Here is a 21707-nt window from a genome sequence, read left to right as displayed (position 1 = left end):
GAGCACGGGCTCTAGGTGCGTGGGCTTCAGTAGTTGTGGCACGTGGGCTCTAGAGCGCAGGCTCAGTAGTTGTGGCGCACGGGCTTAGTTGCTCCGCGGCATGTGGGATCTTCCCGGACCAGGGCTCGAACCCGCGTCCCCTGCATTGGCAGGCGGGTTCTTAAGCACGGCGCCCCCAGGGACGCCCGGCAGAGTGTTCTGAGGTCCCTCCGAGGTGTGGTGTGCGTGCCGCCCACCCCTTCCCGTGCCGGAGTCCAGTTCTCTTGTGTCTCTGGCCTTTCCTGCTGATTCTCTGCTGTGCGCGCCCTTCCCTCCCCCGGGGAAGAGCTGAGCGCTCTAATGTTACCGAGTCCAAGCGCGCTCGGCTCGCCGCACGCCGGGCCAGTAAATCGGGAGACGAGGTGCTGAGGCTAGGAATACGACTTTATTTGGAAAGCCAGCAGACCCAGAAGATGGCAGACTGATGTGTCAAAGAACCATCTTCTCGGGGTCTGGATGCCAGTTTCTTTCATAGAACAGAGAGGGAGAGGAGGTGAGGAAGTAAAGTAAAAAGGCCCTAAGATTTGCACATATCCCCTGGAATGGCCAGCCTCGGGGAGGGGACGTGTTAATGTCTTCTTTCTTGCAGCCATCCGCAGGTGGACAGCGTCAGGGTGCTTCCCTGAACAAAGGCACTTGGGTTTAACCTTCAGGCAGAGGGGCGGCGTTCCCCGAGGCAGGCTGTTCCGTAGAGACAGTATCCTTTTAGCGAACAAAAGCAACGGGAAGCAAAGGTTAAAGTAAAAGAAACAGATCCAGCATGTAGTCAGGATTGGCTCTTCCCTGTTCCACTAGGTCACCCCCCTTAGTGCCGAGGCTGACCTCCAGCCGCAGCCTTCCCCCGGGGTGTGGCCGAGCCCCAGTTCCCTGGGCTCTAGTGCCATCCAGGCCCTCGGGGGTCTCAATGCCCTGCCACCGAGATGTTGGGTGGGGCCGTGTGTGCCTGCGCTGCTTCAGGCACCAAGCCGTGGGTGTAAGCGGAGACAGGACGTCCTCCAGCAGGGTCCCTGGCATCCCTGGTCCAGATAGTGTCCCGAGGAAACCTGGGTGGGTCCTGTCTCCTGGGTACACCCTCCGCATCCAGGGCTGCCCCTTCCTGCCGCCACGGGGGTCTGGCCGCCGGCAGTGAGCAGCACGGGGAGGTCCCCATGGAGCTGTGGCGCCCCTTTCCACCCTATTCTCCCGGCGGAGAGGAGAAATCCTGACCCCCGTGGTCTGCTGACCACGCCCAGCGTCTGACCTCATAAAGGCAAGCATCGGGGGAAGTTGCTTCCACAGCCCAGGGCCGCTGTGTTGTGTGCGGCTCAGCGTGCACTAGTGCTTGGCAGGCAGGTGGTGCCCAACCCTCCTTACACAGGTGAAGGCACCGCTGGCGCTTTTCCACTCACCCCGGAGCTTGCGTCCTCTCACAGGGAACTTGCCTCCATTGCCAGAGCCGAACTAGAAAGGGTTCCAGTGGGGCTAACAGCTTTGGAGATCACCTTGGGGTTTGAAAGATGGACCTAAGTGTCCTTTTTTTCTTTTTCTTGGAAGCTCTCATCATGTGTCTATTGAGCAGATGGCCCAGAGTGGGCGCTCACGTTCCCCTCCCCTCGCCACGCCCCGTACCCCCTCCCCTCGCCACGCACCCCCGCCCCTCGCCACGCCCCGTACCCCCTCCCCTCGCCACGCACCCCCGCCCCTCGCCACGCCCCATACCCCCGCCCCTCACCACGCCCCGTACCCCCTCGCCTCACCACGCCCTGCACTGTTACATCTTGCACTGACGTAGGATTTGTTCCGATGGATGGTGAATATTACGCTGTTCGTAACTAAAGTCACTAGTTTACTGAGGGTTCAGTCTTTGGGTTCTGCAGCTCTGTGGGTTTTGACAAATGTACAGTGACCTGTACCCATTACAGCATCTCACAGAGTAGTGTATGTGCCCCACGTGCCCTGGATCCCTGCACCCATTCCCCACTCCCTGAACCCTGCGACCGCCAATCTGCCTAGTTTTGCCTTTTCCAGAAATTCATAGATGTGGAATCATACCGTGGGAAGGCGTCCTACTGGCTCTTTGCACTGAGTGATACGTACGGACTCTTCCACGTCATCCAAATGTCCTTTCACGTGTGTCGAGTCTCGTTCAGTTTCTAAGTCAGCAAGACTCCAGAAGAACCTTCTGGAGGGACGCCAGCCTCTCCTGCTGCCCTGTGCTCCTTTCCTCGGGCTCTGGCCAAGCTGGGCTGCCCTGGCGAGCACTGACCACGGCTTCTCTTCCAGATCCACCTGACCGACCCTCTGGGCAAGCTCTCGCACATCCTGGAGATGGACCACTTCGCCCTGGTGGTCCACGAGCAGATCCAGTGTAAGTGGGGCCCTCTGTGGGCTGGGGACTGGGGGGCGGGAGCAGGAGCCCTGTGGGGTGCTGGCCACCGGGCCCCCGGCCCCAGGCTTGTGTGTGCGCGCTTTCCTGCCGTGAGCTCACAGGGCATCTGGGAGCTGGAGGTGCTGATCCCCAGCCTTGGGTGCAGATCTCAGAGGGACCCCGCTGTGGACCAACCTGGGTACCGGCTCCCGGTGAGATCACAGGGCTTTATAACCTGCTCACAAAGCCTTTCCCGGGCCTCCTTGCCGCATCTCCAGAGGCCGGGGATGTCATTCTGGTGCCGGGCGAGGACGAGGGTTATAGAAATCCCGAGAACTGGGGGGGGCCTTGGAGCCCGCCCTCCCGCCCACCGAGGGCTGGTCCCGGGGCCTGGGCCCCCCCATCTAACCCTCTCCCGTCCTTGGCTCCTCAGCGCGGGGCCTGGCCTTGGGGGTGGGGGGGACCTGCAGGTGTGTACGCCCCGCCCACCCCTCGAGCTGGGGAGCTGTGTGTGATCAGCATCGCAGCCTCCGAGTGACAAGGAGCCCGGACCCCGATCTTGGGAGGGAGGCTCCCCTTCTTGTGTCACACACTCGTGTTTGAACGTCTACACACCCTGACGTGGGATCCAGTTTCAGGTGGTTTCAGTGTCTGTAAATAAAGTTTCCTTTGACACCGCCCTGCCAGAAAGCACGGTCAGCGGCTGCTTTCGCGCTGTGTGGGCGGAGCTGAGGGGTCATAACAGAGACCGTACCGCCCTTTACAGAAAGTTTGCCGACCCGGCTCTGGCCAGCGTCTCCCGGGGGACCTGGAGACCGCTCCGACTGCCCGTCCCCGTGGGGCTCAGTGCTCCTCCAAAGCTGCCCCTTTGCCTAGAAGCCCCTCATCTCTTCTGGGTGCCCCTTGCTTTTTCCTGAGGTGCTCCGAGCCGGCCAGTAGGATGCCTGGCCTCTCTGTGTCCCCAGCAGCCCACCCTGTGTGACCTCTGCCCTCAGAGGCGTGAGCGACAGGCAGGGCAGCGGGGTCTGGTGGAACGGGACGCGACCTGGGCGTTTACCGCCTGCTGCTCAGCTCTGCCCGGCCCGCTGTGTGCTTCACCACAGCTGTCAGTCAGCGTTCTCCCAAGAAGCAGAACTAGTAGGATGTGTGTACACAGAAGTTTGCTGTAAGGAATGGCTTATAGGCCGGCAAGTCCCAAGACCCGCGGGGCTAGTGGCCAGGCTCACGACCCCAGGAGTCAATGTTTCCGAGTCCAAAGGCCGGACGTTTCCATCTTACTCGTGGTGGGTCAGCCCTTTTGTTCTATTCGGGCCTTCAACTGACTGGATGAGGCCCACCCACACTGGGGAGTGCAATCTGCTTTACTAGGTCCATCCAATCAAGAGTTGATCTCATCCAAAGACACCCAGAATGATGTTCAACCCAGTACTGGGGCACTCCATGGCCCAGTCGAGTTGAAATGTAAAATTAACCATCTCCATCACCCTCTCTGTCCTTGGGCGGCAGGGCAGGGGGCCAGGGGTCTGCGTTCATTCTAAGCCTGAGAGAAAGGCGTGGGTTTGAACACAGAACTGTAGGCCAGAGATGTGAGCCAGTGGTGTTGGGTGTGAGTAGGATTGGAATTTCATGCCACGACTCGGGCCTTGGGCCCCGGGGGAGACCACCGGCTGTTCTGAATGAATGCGACCCTCGGGCATCCCCGGTGGGCGTGGCTCAGAGGGGTCAGGGCCCTGCTCTCTGCGGCTTCGCCCAAGTGGCTTGTGCTGGGAGGGGACGGCACTTGTGCTTGGGCTGCCAGGGCACACAGGTGCCCGTGGACACGGGGCATCCTCCCCGCACACCCCCGCTGCCCTGTGCCTGGGGGCGTGGCTGCCTCAGACCCGCTCCGTGTGGAGGCCCCTCTGAACCTGCGGCCTTGTCCCCCCTCAGACCACAGCCACGGGGAGTCCAGTAAGAGGCAGATGGTGTTCGGAGTCGTCACTGCCATCGACTTGCTGAACTTCGTGGCCGCCCGCGAGCGGAACCAGAAGACAAAGTCAGGAAGCGGAGGTGCCGGGGCCGCAGCCCAGCCCTGACTACCCCCCGAGGTTGCGCGGCTGTTCTCTTTTGCTTTCATAAACACTAAACAAGCAAACACGTGATTTTTAGCCACCTGGCACTGGGCATCACTCTGTCACAATGGGTAGCAAGGATGCTTACTGCTTAGCCCAGGCCCGGCAGAGATGTTATAGTTCCCCGTCATTAACACTTGGCCACCGAAATGAATCTATTTATGATTTATTCGATTAGATGTGTTTTTCTTTAACTAACTTTCTCTTAAGATGTTTCAGCAAGCAAATCTTTTAAAAGAGAACTCAGCCAGGCGGATGGACCCCTGCCATGACTGGGGTAGGGGGACTGAAGGCCGAGGCCAGTGCCTTTCCCAGGAGTCCAGAGCAGGGAGCAGAAGAATGGGGCCCAGGAAGCATGGGTCGGTGCCGTGGCCCTTCTCTCAGCAGCGTGGTCCACTTGGGGGTGGGTTGGTTGGAGTGGCTTGAGTGTTTGGGGATTTTTAATTGAGGTGAAATCCACTTAACCTAAAATGATCAATTTTTAAATGTGTAATTCAGTAGTGTTTATTAGAGGTCGTCCAGCCACCACCTCTGTCGAGTTCCAGAACATTTCATCCCCCCGTTAAGCAGTCACTCCCCTCTCCCCTCCTCTCCTGGCACCCACTACTCTGCTTTCCATCCCCATGGATTTACCTGTTTTGGATATTTCATATAAAAAGAATCATACAATCTGTGACCTTTCATGTCTGGCTTATTTCACTTTGCCTGATGTTTTTGAGATTCATTCACACTGTAGCATGAATCGGTACTTCATTTTTGTGGCTGAACAGTATTCCTTATACAGATAGACCACATTTTGTTTATCCATCATCAGTTGATGGACATTTGGGTTGTTTCCACTCTTGGGCTGTTGTGACTAGTAGTGCTATGCACCTTCGTGTACAGGGATTTGTTTGAACACCTGTTTTCAGTTCTTTTGGTTATATACCCAGGACTGGAATTGCTGGGCCACGTGATAATTCTATGATTAATTTTTTGGGGAGCCATCAAATTGTGTTCCACGGTCGCACCATTTTACATCCCCACCAGCAGTGCATGAAGGTTCCAGTTGCTGCACATCCTCACCAACACTTACTTTCTGGGTTTTGTTTTTTATAGCCATGATAGTGGGTGTAAAGTGTTACCTCACTGTGGTTTTGATTTGCATTTCCTTAATGACTAATGATATTGAGCATCTTTTTATGTGCTTGTTTGGTCATTTGTGTATCTTCTTTGGAGAAATGTCTATTCAAGTCCTTTGCCCATTTTAAAATTGAGTTGTTTGCCTTTTGTTGTTCAGTTGTAGAAGTTCTTTATATATTCTGGATACTAGAGCCTTATCAGACATGTGATTTGCAAATATTTTCTCCCATTCTGTTGGGTATCTGTCCTCTTTCTTGATGATGACCTTTGGTGTACAACAGTGTTTTGTTTTTTTTTGTTTTTTTTGTTTTTTTTTTTTTTGTTTCAGTTCTCTTTATTTAGAATAGCTGAAAGTGACAGAGGGGGTGACTCTCTGGGATAATCACCTCATGTGGGTTGATACTGAACATCAAAAAATTTATTACTGCGATCCATGCATGGAGACTTTAAATAATATAGATTCCTAGACCCCCCCCCCGCCCCGATAATTCTAATTCAGTAAATCCGGTACAGGTTCCTGGAATCTGAATTCTTATAAGGTCTCCAAGTTCTCTTACGGATATATACACGTATACAGACATGCATATATACATATATCCCTTCGCGGCAGGCGCTGTATAGTGCCTTTAGACCGGGGGCACCAGTGCTGGTACCATACAAAAGAGTCATCATGACAAGTCGGGTCTAAAGAAAAAAAACGGAGGCGGCTACAAAACAAAACTGCAGCGGGGAACAAGGCCTCCATATCCTTTCAGCTCCCGCTCCCGCGGGCGGGGCGACGGCTCATTCAACCTCCGTCCGCCAGCGCCCGGGGCCCGCAGCCGACCGTTGACACGTTAGCCTCAACGCCACGGGCGGCCGTGCCCTGGGCCCGGGCTCAGATCACAGTGTTTTGTTTTTGATGATGTTCAATTTATCTGTTTTTTCTTTTGTTTCCCTTTTGGTATTATATCCTTGCCAATCCAAGGTTGTGTTTTCTTCTAAGAGTTTTATAGTTTTAGCTTTTACGTTTAGTTCATTGATCCTTTTTTTTTAAAATTAATTAATTAATTTATTTATTTTTGGCTGTGTTGGGTCTTCGTTTCTGTGCGAGGGCTTTCTCTAGTTGTGGCAAGCGGGGGCCACTCTTCATCACGGTGCGCGGGCCTCACTGTCGCGGCCTCTCTTGTTGAGGAGCGCAGGCTCCAGACGCGCAGGCTCAGTAGTTGTGGCGCACGGGCCTAGTTGCTCCATGGCATGTGGGATCTTCCCAGACCAGGGCTCGAACCCATGTCCCCTGCATTGGCAGGCAGATTCTCAATCACTGCGCCACCAGGGAAGACCCCTCATTGATCCATTTTGAGTTAATTTTTGTACATGGTGTGGGCAGGGGTCCAAATTCATTCTTTTGTATATGGCTATCCATTTGGGGAACAGACATTCTTTCTCCACTGAATGGTCTTGGCACTCTTGTGGAAAATCAGTTGCCCATAGATGTATGGGTTTATTTCTGAACTTTTGGTTCTGTTCCACTGGTCTCTATGTCTGTCCTTATGCCAGTACCACACTGTTTTAATTACTGTAGCTTTGTAGTAAGTTTTGATATCAAGAAGTGTGAGTCCTCTGGCTTTGTTTATGTTCAGTATTGTTTTGGAAATCGTGATGTATCTTTCTTCATGTTTCTTGTGCTTGGAATTCTTTGAGCTTCTTGGGTTCCAACATCTGGCTTGTAGGAGTTCCAGAAAAGAGAAGACAAGAGAGAAGGAAATCACCAGTGAAATAATTCAAGAAACTGTCCCAGACTGAAAGACACGAGTTTGTAGATTGAAAGGTTCCACCTAGTACCCAGTGCAACGGATGGAGAAAGACCCACCCAGGGAACATCATCGTGAAATGTTAGATCACTTGGGACAAGAAATCAGAAAAAGTTTCCAGTTAGGGGTGGGGAAACCCAGCTCACAGAGAGAGTCTAGGGAATGAGAAAGGGATCCAGCTTCTCCATCTCTAGCATGTGGAGCCTGGGAGACAAGGGAGCGAAGCCTCAAAACATCTGAAAGAAGGGACGTGGGCCAGAATCCTGGATGCAAGCACGCTCTCCCTGAACCCTGGAGGGCGGATGTAGACGTTTCCCCCGAGGCAGGTGGCCTCCGGGCCCAGGGGAGCACTGGAAGATGCACTCCACCAAAGTGAAGGGGGAAAACAAGGGCCCTAGCAGGCCATCAAGACGGGTATGGGCAGCCATAGATTTCAATAGACGGACACAGCGTGCAGGACATGCTGAAGACGCAGCCCTGAGGGCCCGCTCTTGTTTCCTACACGCCGGAGACGGCCCCTTCCAAGGCCTCAGACCACACGGGCAGGCCGAAGATTCGACGGGAGAGGCCACCGTCCCTCGGGAGCTTTCTGGCGGGGCTGGGCTGTGTGGAAGGGGTGCTCACAGCTGCCCGACCCTGTACCAGCCACCGCGCTCCATCCATCTTCCGGGAAAGGCCTCCTGTCGTGGACGCGGCTTCACTGCTCTGTAAAGAGCCCCAGGTACAGCTGGGTGTGCCTTTTGGGAATGGCCAGTTCCTTAGTCGTCAGCTATTTGTCTCTAAGACCGAGGCTCCTCCCGGGTGTCCTGCAGCTCTGGGCCCCCGGCAGCCGCGAGCAGGCCACACGCCACTGTCCCCCCGGGGGCTGTGCGGGAAGCCGTCCTGGTCCCCACAGACAACCCGGCAGGTGGAGGCCTTCCCCACCAGGTCCGAGGAGGGCCTGGGACTGCACAGAGCTGGCGGGAGATGTGCTCTGACCTTGCGGGGGGGACTCATTTGATGATTTGACTGAGGATGGGGAAGTTTCTTCAAAAAATTATTTTTCAGGAGAACTGTGGTAGGGCAAATAAGAGATATCAGGTCCTAATCCCTGGAACCTGAGAATGTGCCCCTCTTTGGAAGTGTTTGCAGGTGTGATGAAGGTAAGGCTCTCGAGATGGGGCGATTATCCTGGGTCATCCAGGTGGGCCTAAAGGCCCTCACGTGTGTGCCAACAAGGGTCCGTCTAGGGGAGAGGCGAGGGGAGACCTGAGACACATGGACGAGAGGAGGAGGATGTGGCCATGGAGACAGAGACGGGAGGGATTTGATGTCCCCATCTTTGCCTCCTTGGCTTGAAATACTGTCAGCGGCCCTTCATTCCTTAGGAGGCTGGTAACGTGCCTCCACGTGTACACAGAGACCTGCAGGCTCACAGCGAGGCTCTTTTTTATCTACCAAATTGGTCAGTATTAGAGAGGAAGCGGGGGAGGGGGGTGCTGGGCATCCCTGCCCGCCCAGCGTGGGCCTCCACCAGCTCCCGATGAGGGGAAGTCAAATCGGGACGACCCCTGGGGAGGGCGGCTTGACAGCAGGAGCCTTAAAATGCTGTCTCATTCACTCACTCACTCACCAGACAGCCACTGAGCTCCCACCACTGATCAGGCACCGGGGCTCCCCTGCTCGTGGGAGGAATCAAGAAACAGAACAACTGCAAAGGTGATCTGTGCCGCCAGGAAAAAGCGAGAGACCTATGGACAGTGGATTAAAAAGTACCATCTGTACACATGGTGGAATAGTATTCGGCCTCGAAAAGGGGCATTCGGACACGTGCCACAACGTGGTTGAGCCTGCAGGACGTTATGCCGAGTGAAATCAGCTGGTCACAGAAGGACACTACTGCACGGCCCCTAACTCACAGAGGTCCCTAGAGGAGTCAGATTCATAGGGACAGAGAGTGAGAATAGTGGGGGCCCAGGGCTGGGGGAGGTGACGGGGAGCGAGTATTTAACGGAGACAGAGTTCCCGTTTGGGAAGATGAAATAAACTGTGCACTTAAAAATAGTTAAGATGGTAAATGTTATGATATGTGTATTTTACCAGAATTTTTTAAAATTAATTTATTTATTTATTTTTGGCTGTGTTGGGTCTTGGTTGCTGTGCACGGGCTTTCTCTAGTTGTGGCAAGTGGGGGCTACTCTTTGTTGCGGTGCGCGGGCTTTTCATTCCGGTGTCTTCTCTTGTTGCGGAGCATGGGCTCTAGGCGCACAGGCTTCAGTGGTTGTGGCTTGCAGGCTCTAGAGCGCAGGCTCAGTAATTGTGGCTCGCAGTCTCAGTAATTGTGGCTTGTGGGCTCAGTAGTTGTGGCTCACAGGCTCTAGAGTACAGGCTCAGTAGTTGTGGCTCATAGGCTCAGTAGTTGTGGCTTGCGGGCTCTAGAGAGTGGGCTCAGTAGTTGTGGCTCGTGGGCTCAGTAGTTGTGGCACATGGGCTCAGTTGTGGCTCACAGACTCAGTAGTTGTGGCTCATGGGCTCTACAGTGCAGGCTCAGTAGTTGTGGCGTGTGGGCTCAGTAGTTGTGGCACACAAGCTCAGTAGTTGTGGCTTGCAGGCTCTAGAGCGCAGGCTCAGTAGTTGTGGCTCGCAGCCTCTCGAGCAGAGGCTCAGTAGTTGTGGCTCATGGGCTCAGTAGTTGTGGCTCACAGGCTCAGTGTTGTGGCAAATGGGCTCAGTAGTTGTGGCTCACAGGCTCAGTAGTTGTGGCTCATGGGCTCTAGAGCACGGGCTTGGTGGTTGTGGCTTGCAGGCTCTAGAGTGCGGGCTTAGTAGTTGTGGCTCACGGGCTCAGTAGCTGTGGCACGTGGGCTCAGTAGTTGTGGCTTGCAGGCTCTAGAGCACTGGCTCAGTAGTTGTGGCATGTGGGCTCAGTAGTTGTGGCTCACGGGCTCTGTAGTTGTGGGACATGGGCTCAGGAGTTGTGGCTCACGGGCTCAGTAGCTGGCACGTGGGCTCAGCAGTTGTGGCACGCAGGCTCAGTAGTTGTGGCACACGGGCTCAGTAGTTGTGGCTCACGGACTCTAGAGCGCAGGCACAGCAGTTGTGGCGCACGGGCCCAGTTGCTCCGTGGCATGTGGGATCTTCCCAGACCAGGGCTTGAAGCCCTGTCCCCTGCGTTGGCAGGCGGATTCTTCACCACCGCGCCACCAGGGAGGCCCTCACCGCAATTTTAAAAACAAAGAAAAAGCAAGGAAAGGGTTGGAGATCTCTGGGAGGCAGTGTGGCCGCGTTTCCCAACAGACTGGCGGGGCTGCCCGGTGGACAGCAGGGGAAGAGCCCAGCAAGCTGAAGGTACAGAAGGTGCAAAGGTCCTGGGGCAGGAGATGCTCTCCAAGTCAGGGGATGGGCCGAGGGACCAGATGCGCAGAGGGAGCAGGTTCAGAGCCGAGTCAGAGGGTAGCCCCGCACCTGAGGTGGCCCGTCGTTTCTGGCTCGGTGCTCTGTTTCCTGCAGGAGCACGTCTGCCCTGCTCTGAGCCGTGCACCCACCAGAGGCTGGTTTTGGTGGAGTTCACATCGGCTCTTTGGTGAACGGAAGCCCCGTGTGGCATGTGTGTGCCGGTGCTCTGGACAGGGCACGTCCACGGTGCGCAGAGGTCTTGGCGAGCATCTCCTGATGCTGTTCTTACAGCAGAGGCCGTGAAACCACGAGAATAGAGGAGGCGTCCCGGCCGGCGGAGGTGGTCAGAGCAGCATCGCCAGCTCCTCCTCAGTCCTTTACCACCGGGGTCCCCAGCCCCTGGGCCGCGGACCGCTACTGGTCCGCAGCCTGTTAGGAACCGGGCCGCACAGCAGGAGGTGAGCGGCGGGCGAGCGAGCGAAGCTTCGTCTGCCTCTCCCCATCACTCCCCGTCACTGACATCACCACCTGGACCATCCCCCACCCCACATCAGTGGGAAAACTGTCTTCCACGAAACCGGTCCCTGGTGCCAAAAAGGTTGGGGACCGCTGCTTTACCAGAATGGCCGGGAGGACAGCAGGGGAGCAGAGAGGGAGGCCGGGCCATCAGCAAGGCCAGGCAGGGAGAGACAGCCCGGCGTCTGGGCGCTGGGGAGAGCCAGTGGGCGTGATGGGGTCGCTTCTGTATGAAGGCTGGCCCTGCCGCAGAGACTGGTCCCCCCCGGGGTCCCTAAAAGCTGGCTGTGGAACTGGAGCTTTGCTCAGACGGCTCAGTGTGCCCCCAAGGGTCCCCCGGGCAGGACGCTCGCGTGGGCTCTGCCAGTGGACATGCCTCCCTCGAGTCCAGGAGCCCCGCCCTTGAGTTACGAAGATCAGCACCGTGGGCAAGGCGGGCGGGCGGTGTGTGTTTGTGAGTCGATCTCCTCAGAACTTTTTAAGTTCTCTAATTTTTTTGAAATTTAAAATTAAGTTAGAATTTCAGTATTGTGTAATAATAACAAACACATGTCAGCTATTTTTAACTTAACTGGGTGGGTAAAAGTGAAGAGTGCAGTTTTTTGGAACACGTATGTACTTAAAGGTTTACAACTGTAAAGAAAGGGAGAGATGGATGAACCCCGTGTTGACACCGGAAGACTATCAGAACCGTCAAAGGCCCGTTGATGAGCCCCGAGGGGACGAACACGCTCCGAAGGGGAGCAGCTGGGGGGAGACGAGGAAGCGCTGTGGGACCGTCAGCTCCACCCCCTCCACGTGCGATGCCGCAGCAAGCGGAACGCGATGCCGGGTGGGCCCCCGCGGAGGCACTGCGTCTCCTTGCTTCCTGCCCGGCGTCTTGCGGGAGCCCCCAAGGCAGGACAGAAGGAGGAAGCCGGAGTCCTGGACGCTGCTGAGGGGCTCTCCCAGCCTCCATCCCCTCCCTGCAGCCATGACGTTGGGGATGGGGGCGGCAGTGACTCCCCCACCCGGGGAGGGGCCTTGGCTCAGCCAAGCCCTCCGTGCCTGCGTCCTGAGCCGGGCACGTGACCTCGCGGGACGGGCAGCCCGCAGCCCCGGTCGCTGCGGCCGCCACTGCAGCAGGTGGAGCCTCCTGGGCAAGGCAGGCACTGGGGGGTTCGTGGAGGGCGGCCGCGTGCGCATTTGTGCAGCCGTCGGCTGTTCGAGAACACGCATCATTGCTTCAGAGACGCAGCGGCACTTAATCGCCAGGACGCACAGGCTGCTCGTTACAGACGGGCCGTTATTTAAACAAGGCCCTAAAGCCTTCGTCTTAGGGACACCTGATTTGCAGCTGGCGCGTTTCTTGTGCGTGTTAGTGACAGGACTTGTCTATCTCTGCAGTCTACGGCTCAGCCTTCTCATGAACGCCTCTGGCTTCCATGATCTAGCCCAGCCATGTGCCCCGGTGGGACCAGGCCAGCCCACGTGGGGATCGCCACATCCACCTCCTCCATCAGGTCAGGAGTGTCCCAGGCAGGGCGTGGCCGGGAGGCTCTCAGCAGGCAGGGTTGAGTGACAAGCACACCAGTCGGGAGGGGAGCGGGTGGGAAGCAGAGCCCCTCGCCGCACAGCCCCGGATGCCTGTCCTCGCTGAAGACACCACCGCAGGGCCAAATGTAAGCTCCGCACCCTGGGCAAGGCAGGTGACTGGCTGGAGGGCAGCGTCCCTGGCAAGATGGGCCCGTCGAGCCCCTCTCAGTGCCTCTTCTTGGGCCCAGTGTCAAAGTGGGGGGAAGGTTAGTGATTGGATCCAGACCGGCATCAAAATCGACGTGGCTCACTGTCTCCTCCTGGGTCCACAGTGCCGGACGTGGAGAGGGAGAAGGGGCCCCGCGGAGGCAGGGCACCGCGGCGCGCGGGCACCGAGGCTGCCCAGGTAGGCACCGCCAGCAGCATCGGGCAGCGACGACACCTGTCTGCTCACACTTCCCACGTCGAGCAGCTGCCCCACCTCACAGCGCAGCTCCCAGCGTCTGCGAGGCCACCCGCCCGTGCGTGGCAAGAGGCTGATGCCGTGGCTGGAACCTCTGCACGTGGCCTGGGCTTCCTTACAAGGGCGCGCGTCCCGAGTGGTACCGCGCCAAGAGGACGCGGTCCACTTTTCTTCTAACCTCAGTCACCAACGTCACAGACACGCATCCTGCCTGACGTCAGGGCGGAGCCAGACCTCACCCAGTTTCTAGAGAAGGGGACTTGCTTGATGGACAAAGTTCTAGAAGAGCACATGGGCCTGGAAAGACTGCTGTGGCCACTGTGGGGAAATTAACCTGTGGAGACCCCAAGGCTTGCCGCGAACAAACACTGCCGGGAAAAGAATCAGGACGGGAACGGCTTTAGGTCGCTCAACAGTAAGGTGGGAGGCGACCGAACGGCCCCTTAAATTCCCAGTAAAAACAGTCTCTAGGCACAGTTCTTCCCACTCCCGATTCCCACTTTTAATTCCTGACCTGCGGTGCAGAGAGCTCGTTGTGCACTCCGCCCCCGTTTGGACAAGGCCCCACCTCATCTGAGATGGGCTCATCCTCAGGACCCACTCCTAACGCCTGCCCTCCCCCCTCCCTCCCAGGCGTCCTCCCTGGGACATTTGGAAAGATACGTATCCTTGAAAAACAGCGTTTTGTACATTTCCCATGTGCCTAAATGGTGAAATAGGTCTGGTTCCACTTCCTTTTTCTCCACTCAAACAGATCGTAAAATCTTGTTTTCAGGTAATCACTTTGGGGCCCCAGTTGCATTTTGGATGTAGAGGCCATGAGAACACTTCACAGCCTGTCAAGGAGAAAAAGTGGATAATCTACATCTTTAATTCTGCTTGAGCTCAGAGAGCTGCGGTTGCAAGGCGAGCAGTTGACTGAATCCCAAAGAGAGACAAGCCCCCCAAGGCGGGAGGCGGGGCTGCAGCCTGGTTCCCCTTTGGCATAGCTGGCAGCCCAGCCGCGAAGGGCACCGCCCCGGCCGGGGAGCGTTCTCTCCCACGTGTGCCGGGGAGCAGGGCAGGGGCTGGAGACCTCCCCCCAAACCCAGCCCGGTGCCCCGAGGGAGCAGGTGTGAAACGCCGCCCACCATCCTGACCCTCCCCTCCTTCGAAGCAAAGCCTTAATCCAGCGGGGGAGGGACGACCCCCCGACCCCCCGACCCCACCCAGGTGAAGGCTGCCGCTTCTGGGGAGGAGCAGAGAAGCCTCTCAGCCCCCGGGACACGCCCCCAAACCCCACCCAGACACGAGGCAGAGGCTGCGGCAGAGGCGGGAGGGGGGCAGGATGGCTGGAAAGGCTGACCCCTGGGCCCCAGGACGCAAGACCTGCCTGCGACCGAGCCTGGACCAGAACACCTGCCTCCACCTAGGGGGCGTGGGGGGGGGGGGGACAGAGCAGAGAGACACGCCCCCTCCCCCCCCACCCCGCCCCAGGGCCGGCAGAAAGCTGGAGGCCGGGCAGGAACACGGACGGAGAGCTTCTGGCAGGAGGAGTCTGAAGGCCACGGAAGCAGCGACAAAACTAAACCCCAAACCCAGCACGAGGGCCCAACAGACGGACTCTGCCCCGCGCCGCGAGCCTGCCGCTGGCTGCGCCCACTTCCGCGCGCGAGGCCTCTGGGCTTTGGTCTCTGCTGTTCTACAAAAAGTGTCCGGCATTCGGTCACGTATCATGAGACACGCGGCAAAAAGAAGACAACCCCTCGTCCTCAGAACCTGCCCCGAGAGTGTCCACGTGCCGCCCGTCGCTGCCCGAGCCCGGACCGCACGGCCGCTCCACTCGGCAGGGACCCCCGGGGCGCTTCCGTGACTCCTGCCCGCGGGCACCTCGGCAGGTCCTCACGCGACCCTGCGGAGTTATTCCGGCGGAGCCTGTAGGACCAGAGTCCAGCCCCATCTCCTTGGGGACCGCCAGGGCTCCACGACGGCCGTCCCAGCGACGCTGCCACACTCGGTGCCACCTTCCTGACTTCTGCCGGGCAAGGGGCAGTCTTGTCGTGGTCCTGATTTAGCCTCTGATGGGGGTGAGGCCCACAACGTCTTCACATGCTTGTTGGCTGCACGGGTTTTCCTTTCAGGGAACTGACTTAAGATCCTCTGCCATTTTCTTTTCATTTCCAGGAATTCTCCCTTTACCCTCAATATGAACTCCTTGTCAGCTTTAGATGTTAACAAAGAAAGCGAGGGAGAAGTGTTTCTCCCCGAGTGTTGCCTGTCGGCGGTCCAGGCTGTCGCCCTTTTGATTTGGCCGCATCCACCAGGGTTCGTCCTCTGACTCATGCATTCGGCCTCGTAGGTCCTCCTCGCCCTGTGGTAACGACGGTGAGCCCCTCCATTAGCTTCCGCTGGCTTCGTGGCCACCGGCCCCGGGAGCCCGGCCGCCTGGTTCGGCCCGGCGTCCCTGAGGCTGCTCTCATCAAAGCGCCAGGGGCCCCGTCCCACGTCCTCCACACTCGGCTCCTCCTGGAAACACCACTTCCTTGGCTTCTCTGGCTCGAGGCCGGGGAGCATTTCCTGCAGCTTCAGGGCTGTCCTCCTGCAACAGAACTCTCTGGCTGGAAAACTCAGGTCTACACTGAGAGCATAAACTACGAAGGGCTTCACCACTTACTTGGATTGACTGCGGTATTAATATAAAAAAAAAAAAAAAACTGAGTTAACATAAAGCGAAATATTTTTTAAATATACTTGATTTTTTTCTACCAACCATTTTCTAAGAATGTGTAAGCACCTAGAGCCATCAACATCACTAAAATGTTCCTTTTCAAAGACACTGGGATAAAAGAATTCCTGATTTATCCCTGTATATTAATGCCATTGTTGGCTTTTATAGGCTGCACTCTTGGGTTCGTTTAAACAAATGGAAACATCTGTGCGAGAAATGCCTTCTCAATACTATTTGTATGTAAAATACTGACCAAATTATTTCATTAAGCAACACTAACTAGTCCTTTATAGACTAACAGGGAAGAGCTGGGAGAGATCTTGCTGAGCTGAGACGGTCCTGGACCCTCCTCTGCAAAGTCCGGGCCTGGGCTGGGGGTCAGGGTCACGAGCAGAGCAGGCTCACAGCCGCAGGCTGAGGGGCCCGCCCCCTTGGCCAGCATTCATTAAGTGATTAAGCTATAGCTCTACTGTTTTGCAAATTTACATTTTAAAATGGTACGGAGACCTTAGGTCTTAGTGAAAATAAGAGAATCTGTTTGTAAAAGGGCAAAACTAACTTGTGCTAAGAATTCCTTCTTAAGAGTATATATAACACAGCACGTGGGCTAAACATAACACATACATAATTTAGGACATCTCATAGTGCAACAAAACGCAAAACACTGAACATCTGGTCCAAATTCAGTTATTTTCACGATTTGCTAGCTCATTACTTATTCACTCACCTTTCTCTAGATAGAATTTTATTCATCAAGTATTACTTTGAGCTAGACCAAATCTTTTTTTTTTTTAAAGGAATTCCTTTATTTTTATTTATTTATTTTTGGCTGTGTTGGGTCTTCGTTTCTGTGCGAGGGCTTTCTCTAGTTGCGGCAAGCGAGAGCCACTCTTCATCGCAGTGCGCGGGCCTCTCACTGTCGCGGCCTCTCTTGTTGCGGAGCACAGGCTCCAGACGCGCAGGCTCAGCAATTGTGGCTCACGGGCCTAGTTGCTCCGCGGCATGTGGGATCTTCCCAGACCAGGGCTCGAACCTGTGCGCCCTGCATTGGCAGGCAGACTCTCGACCACTGCGCCACCAGGGAAGCCCCCTAGACCAAATCTTATAAACCAATTTCTTCCTTTTATAAACCAACTTCTTCCCATTTACAAATGAAGCACTTGAAGCCTAGAGGGGCCCAGGGCTGAGCCAAGGTCTCACCTGGTGAAGTTTCACGCCTACCCTCTCACCTCTGACCGAAAAAGAGCTGGAGAGAGAAGAGGGTGACTCCCTTTTTCTGTCAAATGGATCAGAACAAGGTCTTGGTGCAACACATTTCATAGCTGTCACTCCTCATTCCAGCCAAGTTCACGATTTCAGATGCACTTTAAAAAATTACTGAAGTCTGCTGGCTTTAGCTTGTAAGTATAAACGGTTTGGGAGTTAAAACTCTCTGACAGTGTTTTAATGGACGCCCCCCCCCCTTCAGTATGTCCGGGAACTGCTCTGGCGGGTAATGTGACAACATGAACTATCGAAGGCAGTACCTTACTAATGAATCATTTTCTCATTACTATCAAAATAATTAGATTTGTGGTGAACTACAATAAAAAACAAATAAAAACTTTGCAATTTTTCTCCTGGAAAACCAATGACGACCTGAAGAAACTTAGAAAAGATTCTTGAAAATGTAAATGGGCCTGAATGCGCCAGGGCGGTGCAATCCTAATTTTAAGAATGTGCGGGGGTCACGACGGACCCCAAGTGCCACCAGCAAACATGTCAACATCTGAATGTTGTTCTTAAAATGGAAAAGCAGCTGCGGTGACACGAGCTTTAGAAAATAAAACGTCCATGAAGCATGTTTCTGTTTTTAATCTTTTTGCTTTGATAAATCAGTTGCTTCACAAAAATCCCTTTCAAAGACAACAATCCAAGAAAACAATTGTTACAGTATTCACATTTAAAGATTGTCAGTTCATAGACCAAACAGAACTAAAACAGGGGAGGATGGCGGAGTTATTTCTGTCCCTAACTGCCAGAGGTGGGCCGTTCTCACCTTCCGGGGATGTCTGAGCTTGTCTAAAAGAAAAAGTGCTCCAACACTTTCTCGCCCAGGTAAGAGTCGGGTCACGGGCAGGTTATGCAGAGATTACTCCCGGAACCCTCGGGGCTGAGTTCCAGCATCAGGGCTCTGTGGTCTGTGAGTGAGCTGGGGTCGGGGCCCATCGCACTTTGCACGCTGGATAAATGCTTACACTGACTTATTTCTGGAATCGAAACATGGAAAGCTCCGTTAGTGCAGCAGCTGGAGCGTGGCCGGGGCATGGCCCAGCCGTCCGCTACCGGCTCACGAGCTGAGCAGCAGGTGACACATCACGCTTAACCTGGGTCTCAAACCACCGTCAAAAGCATCCTTCACAGGGAAACAATTTAACAAAAGCAAAGTCAGGATCGAACTTGTTCATTTAAAATGAAAGCTCAACGGGGTCGTGCTCTCACAGATGCTCTCAAAAATCCGAGGGCTGGAAAACAGGTATTTATTAGGTACCAAATGACCACCAATACGCCGGGCGGCGGTGAACAGTCTGCCTGTCGGGTTGTTTAAAATCCCCTTAGTTACTCATGGGAAGAGCTTAAAGGAACCTCAGGCTGTGTCCAGAGCGCCCTCTCTCGAATGATCTTCATCCTTGTCCTCTGAACGTGGCGAGCAGGACGCAGACTTCGGCTGGAGGGAGTGTGGCCGAGACCCCGGGCACCGATGGCTGGACCCCCATGCGGCCCCGCGTAAGCGCTGCCGCGGCCTGTGCAGCACGAGCCCCCGGGACAGGATTTCTGCTGCGGAGAAACGCTGACCTGGAGCGACCACCTGCCACGGTCACTGATCTGAGCCCAAGGGCAGAGGGAAGGGGGGGCGGGGGGAGGCGAGGGAGGGAGGGAGTAGGGAGGGGCTGGCCGGCTTCCACAGGGCCTCGTCTTAAATTCTAACTTCGTTGGACTTCAAATGATCTTTTAAACTGGTGTAGACTTGACTTAAAATATTTGAAATTGTTTACAAATGAGGAACGCAATAGCTGCTTTAAAATGTTATTTTCTCCCCCAAAAGAGTTGAGAATCAAGTTTTTCTTTTAAATCTCCTGAAATATTTTAAAAGAAATTTCTGTGTGTTTCTTGCTTCCTTCTGAGTTACCTAGGAAGTGCTCTCCTGTGAGTAACTTTAATTATTAACAATTTCGGGGGGGAAAGTCAGTTCCAGAAAACAACCTGCACCAGCTCAAAACACCCGCCATGTAGCCTTGGTCCACACCACTCACTGTCACTGCTTCTCAGGAACTGGCGACCTTCCCGACCATAAGACTGTCCTTGAGAAGTGCGCTGAGCTTGACGGTTACACCAAGATTTCCTCCGTGAAACCAGGGGCTCTGTTTCCTCTCTGAGAAAAAGCCCCACTTGAAAGCAAACCAACGGAAACAAATCAAAACCCAAGGAAACAAACCCAGTCTGCTCTTGTGGTTCATCTGGTCACCAGGAACCGAAGTCCCAACACTACTCCAGATCTGACGTGATCAAGTCAGAGGGAAGAACCACGTGCAGGAGAGAACACCGACCCCAGGACCAGCGTGAGACACGGCGGCAGGAGGGCCCCCGTCACCCCATCCTCCGGGCCCCGCTCGTTCCCCTCCCACAGTGGATGTTTGTTAATCGTGTAACAAAGCCGAGGGTTTGCTCTTTACCCTGGCTCTGAGCCAGCGGGATAGAGGACACTTTATATTCGTTTATCATAAACATTCTACACGTAACATCTGGCTGACTAAAAAATTCTAAAACAACACCCAGCTAACATGGTACACTAACCATTTAACTGTGGTCAAATTTAAATTAGACTGAAATATGTCAGTAAGAGCTTTTAACTGACCACTGGCTACCATTTCTTAACTTACCTAAGCTCTACTTAGCAAGTACCTTTAGATGTATGTTTAAGATCAAGTGTAGGATGCAATCTGAGCATTTACGTCTAGACTAAAATTTGAAGATATCAAAACTTCATTAAATAGGTGTTTCTTTTATAGGAGTAAACGTAAATTGCTACCCTGGGATAGCAGAGAACCATGGAATGCTAGCTAACTTTGGGCAAGTTCGTGAAATTTGGTCAATTCAGAACGTTCCAAATCGAGAGAGTAAGCATGTACTGTTTCTCCTCTAGAAATTTTATCCTTGATATAGTCATAACCCAATTCATAGCGAATTTATAAAAATAGCTCTTTATCCAATAATTCCAGCAAGGTAAAAATAGGAGTTTCTTTTCACATATAGCAAATGACACAGGCTCACGGAACACGAGAGAGCGGAACCACACTTAACTCGCCGTACACTCGCCACCAGGTCACACGCGGTTTATCGCTGTGTGCTGTCATCGCCTCGCACTGGCAGTTTTCAGGGGCAGAAGCTTCTTCCTAATCCACGGGCTCCACAAGTAAACCAGCCCACTGAGACCTGCTTCCACCACAGAACGAAATTGAAACTGCATCATTTTTTAGAAAACGGCAGCACTATTCCTTAACCTCGTCAGGGGTTCAGGGGGCGGGGGAGGGGGTCTGCCATTCATCATATTTTTAGCGTTAAACCTTGAAAGAATTTCCTTAAAAACACACACACACGCACACACACACACTCACACACACACACACCTTGAAAGAAGTCGCTGCACCAGCAAAGACGCCCTGGAAGCTTACTAGGAAATACAAAAGTGCACTCTTCTATGCCTACATATAAAACATATTAGAAATAAAACTGTGTAAAATGTTTGCTGTGCAAACTATAAAACGCGGGGCGGGCGGCCCTACTGCAGGGAGTCGCTGTTCTCCAGCACCAGCCCGCCCAGGTGGCCGGGCGCCAGCGCCGCCCCGCCGTCCCCCGTGCTGTCCACCGAGTCGTCCTCGCTCTGCTCGGCCATCATCACCTGCTGCACCGCCAGCGTGGCCCCGTCCGACGACAGGGACTGCAGGCTGTCCACGTTCATGCTCACGGGCGCGGTGATGGTCACGACGGCTCCTGCGGCACAAGGCGGCTGTCACCACGCCATCGGCGCTCGGATGCAAACCGTTACCCCTCGACCTGTCGGGCTGGGCTGCCCGACCTCCCGCGAAGCCCCCTGCACGTCCCTGGGACCATCTGCAGGGAGTTAAGGACCCGCCTGTAGGACGGGCCCCAGACCCTGCGCGGCTAAGCTCTCAGTCTACGGAGGGTCCGAGGGTCAGGACGGTAAAGGGCACAGACGCCCGGGGCGAAAGCCAGTGCCACACGGAGGACAAGAGACCCAGGACACAGGGGAGAGGCCACGAGACGACACAGGCGGGGAGACGGGGTGGGAGGACTGGGTCAGAGGAAGGCAGGCCGGTCTGAGAGGGAGAAGGAGAACCTGCGACACGCGCTCCTGCACCTCCGGCCCGACAGCGGAGGAGGGGAGGCCACCAAGGGCCCGCGAGCGGGACACCGGTGAAACACGCGGGGCCGAGGACGGCGCGGCGCTAGGGAAGCCCACACGGTGGGTCACACGTGCCCGTCCCCAGAGATCTCCACAGCACCAACGGGTGAAGAAGGCAAGAGGATGTCATCTGTGGCATATGTAATTCATATAGCGTAACATGTTTAGGAAGATTTTAGAAACGAGTCATTCATGCATTCATTCTTGTCTGTGCACAGACCACGGCAGCAGACACGCACTGGGAGCCGCCACAGG

General features: G+C 55.0%; 2 protein-coding genes across 12 annotated transcripts in view; one reads left to right on the top strand and one right to left on the bottom strand.

Annotated features, from left to right (window-relative positions):
* The window catches only part of CBS (cystathionine beta-synthase), a 30683-nt gene extending 25510 nt beyond the window's left edge, over positions 1 to 5173 (top strand). For all 4 annotated transcript variants that reach the window (XM_082460698.1, XM_082460695.1, XM_082460696.1 and 1 more), the window contains exons 15-16: positions 2302 to 2386; positions 4316 to 5173. In XM_082460698.1, coding sequence (XP_082316824.1) covers positions 2302 to 2386; positions 4316 to 4461 — 231 coding nt within the window. In that variant the 3' untranslated portion in view covers positions 4462 to 5173. The remainder of the gene's footprint in view (positions 1 to 2301; positions 2387 to 4315) is intronic.
* Positions 5174 to 17827: 12654 nt separating this feature from the next.
* The window catches only part of PKNOX1 (PBX/knotted 1 homeobox 1), a 49097-nt gene continuing 45217 nt past the window's right edge, over positions 17828 to 21707 (bottom strand). For all 8 annotated transcript variants that reach the window (XM_082459841.1, XM_082459843.1, XM_082459842.1 and 5 more), the window contains one exon: positions 17828 to 21019. In XM_082459841.1, the coding sequence (XP_082315967.1) occupies positions 20808 to 21019 (212 nt within the window). In that variant the 3' untranslated portion in view covers positions 17828 to 20807. The remainder of the gene's footprint in view (positions 21020 to 21707) is intronic.

The sequence above is a fragment of the Balaenoptera physalus genome (genome assembly GCF_965194825.1).
Source record: "Balaenoptera physalus genome assembly, chromosome: 4".
Taxonomy (NCBI): Eukaryota; Metazoa; Chordata; class Mammalia; order Artiodactyla; family Balaenopteridae; genus Balaenoptera; species Balaenoptera physalus.
Note: the sequence above shows the minus strand (reverse complement) of the source record. Positions and strands in the feature narration are given on the sequence as shown.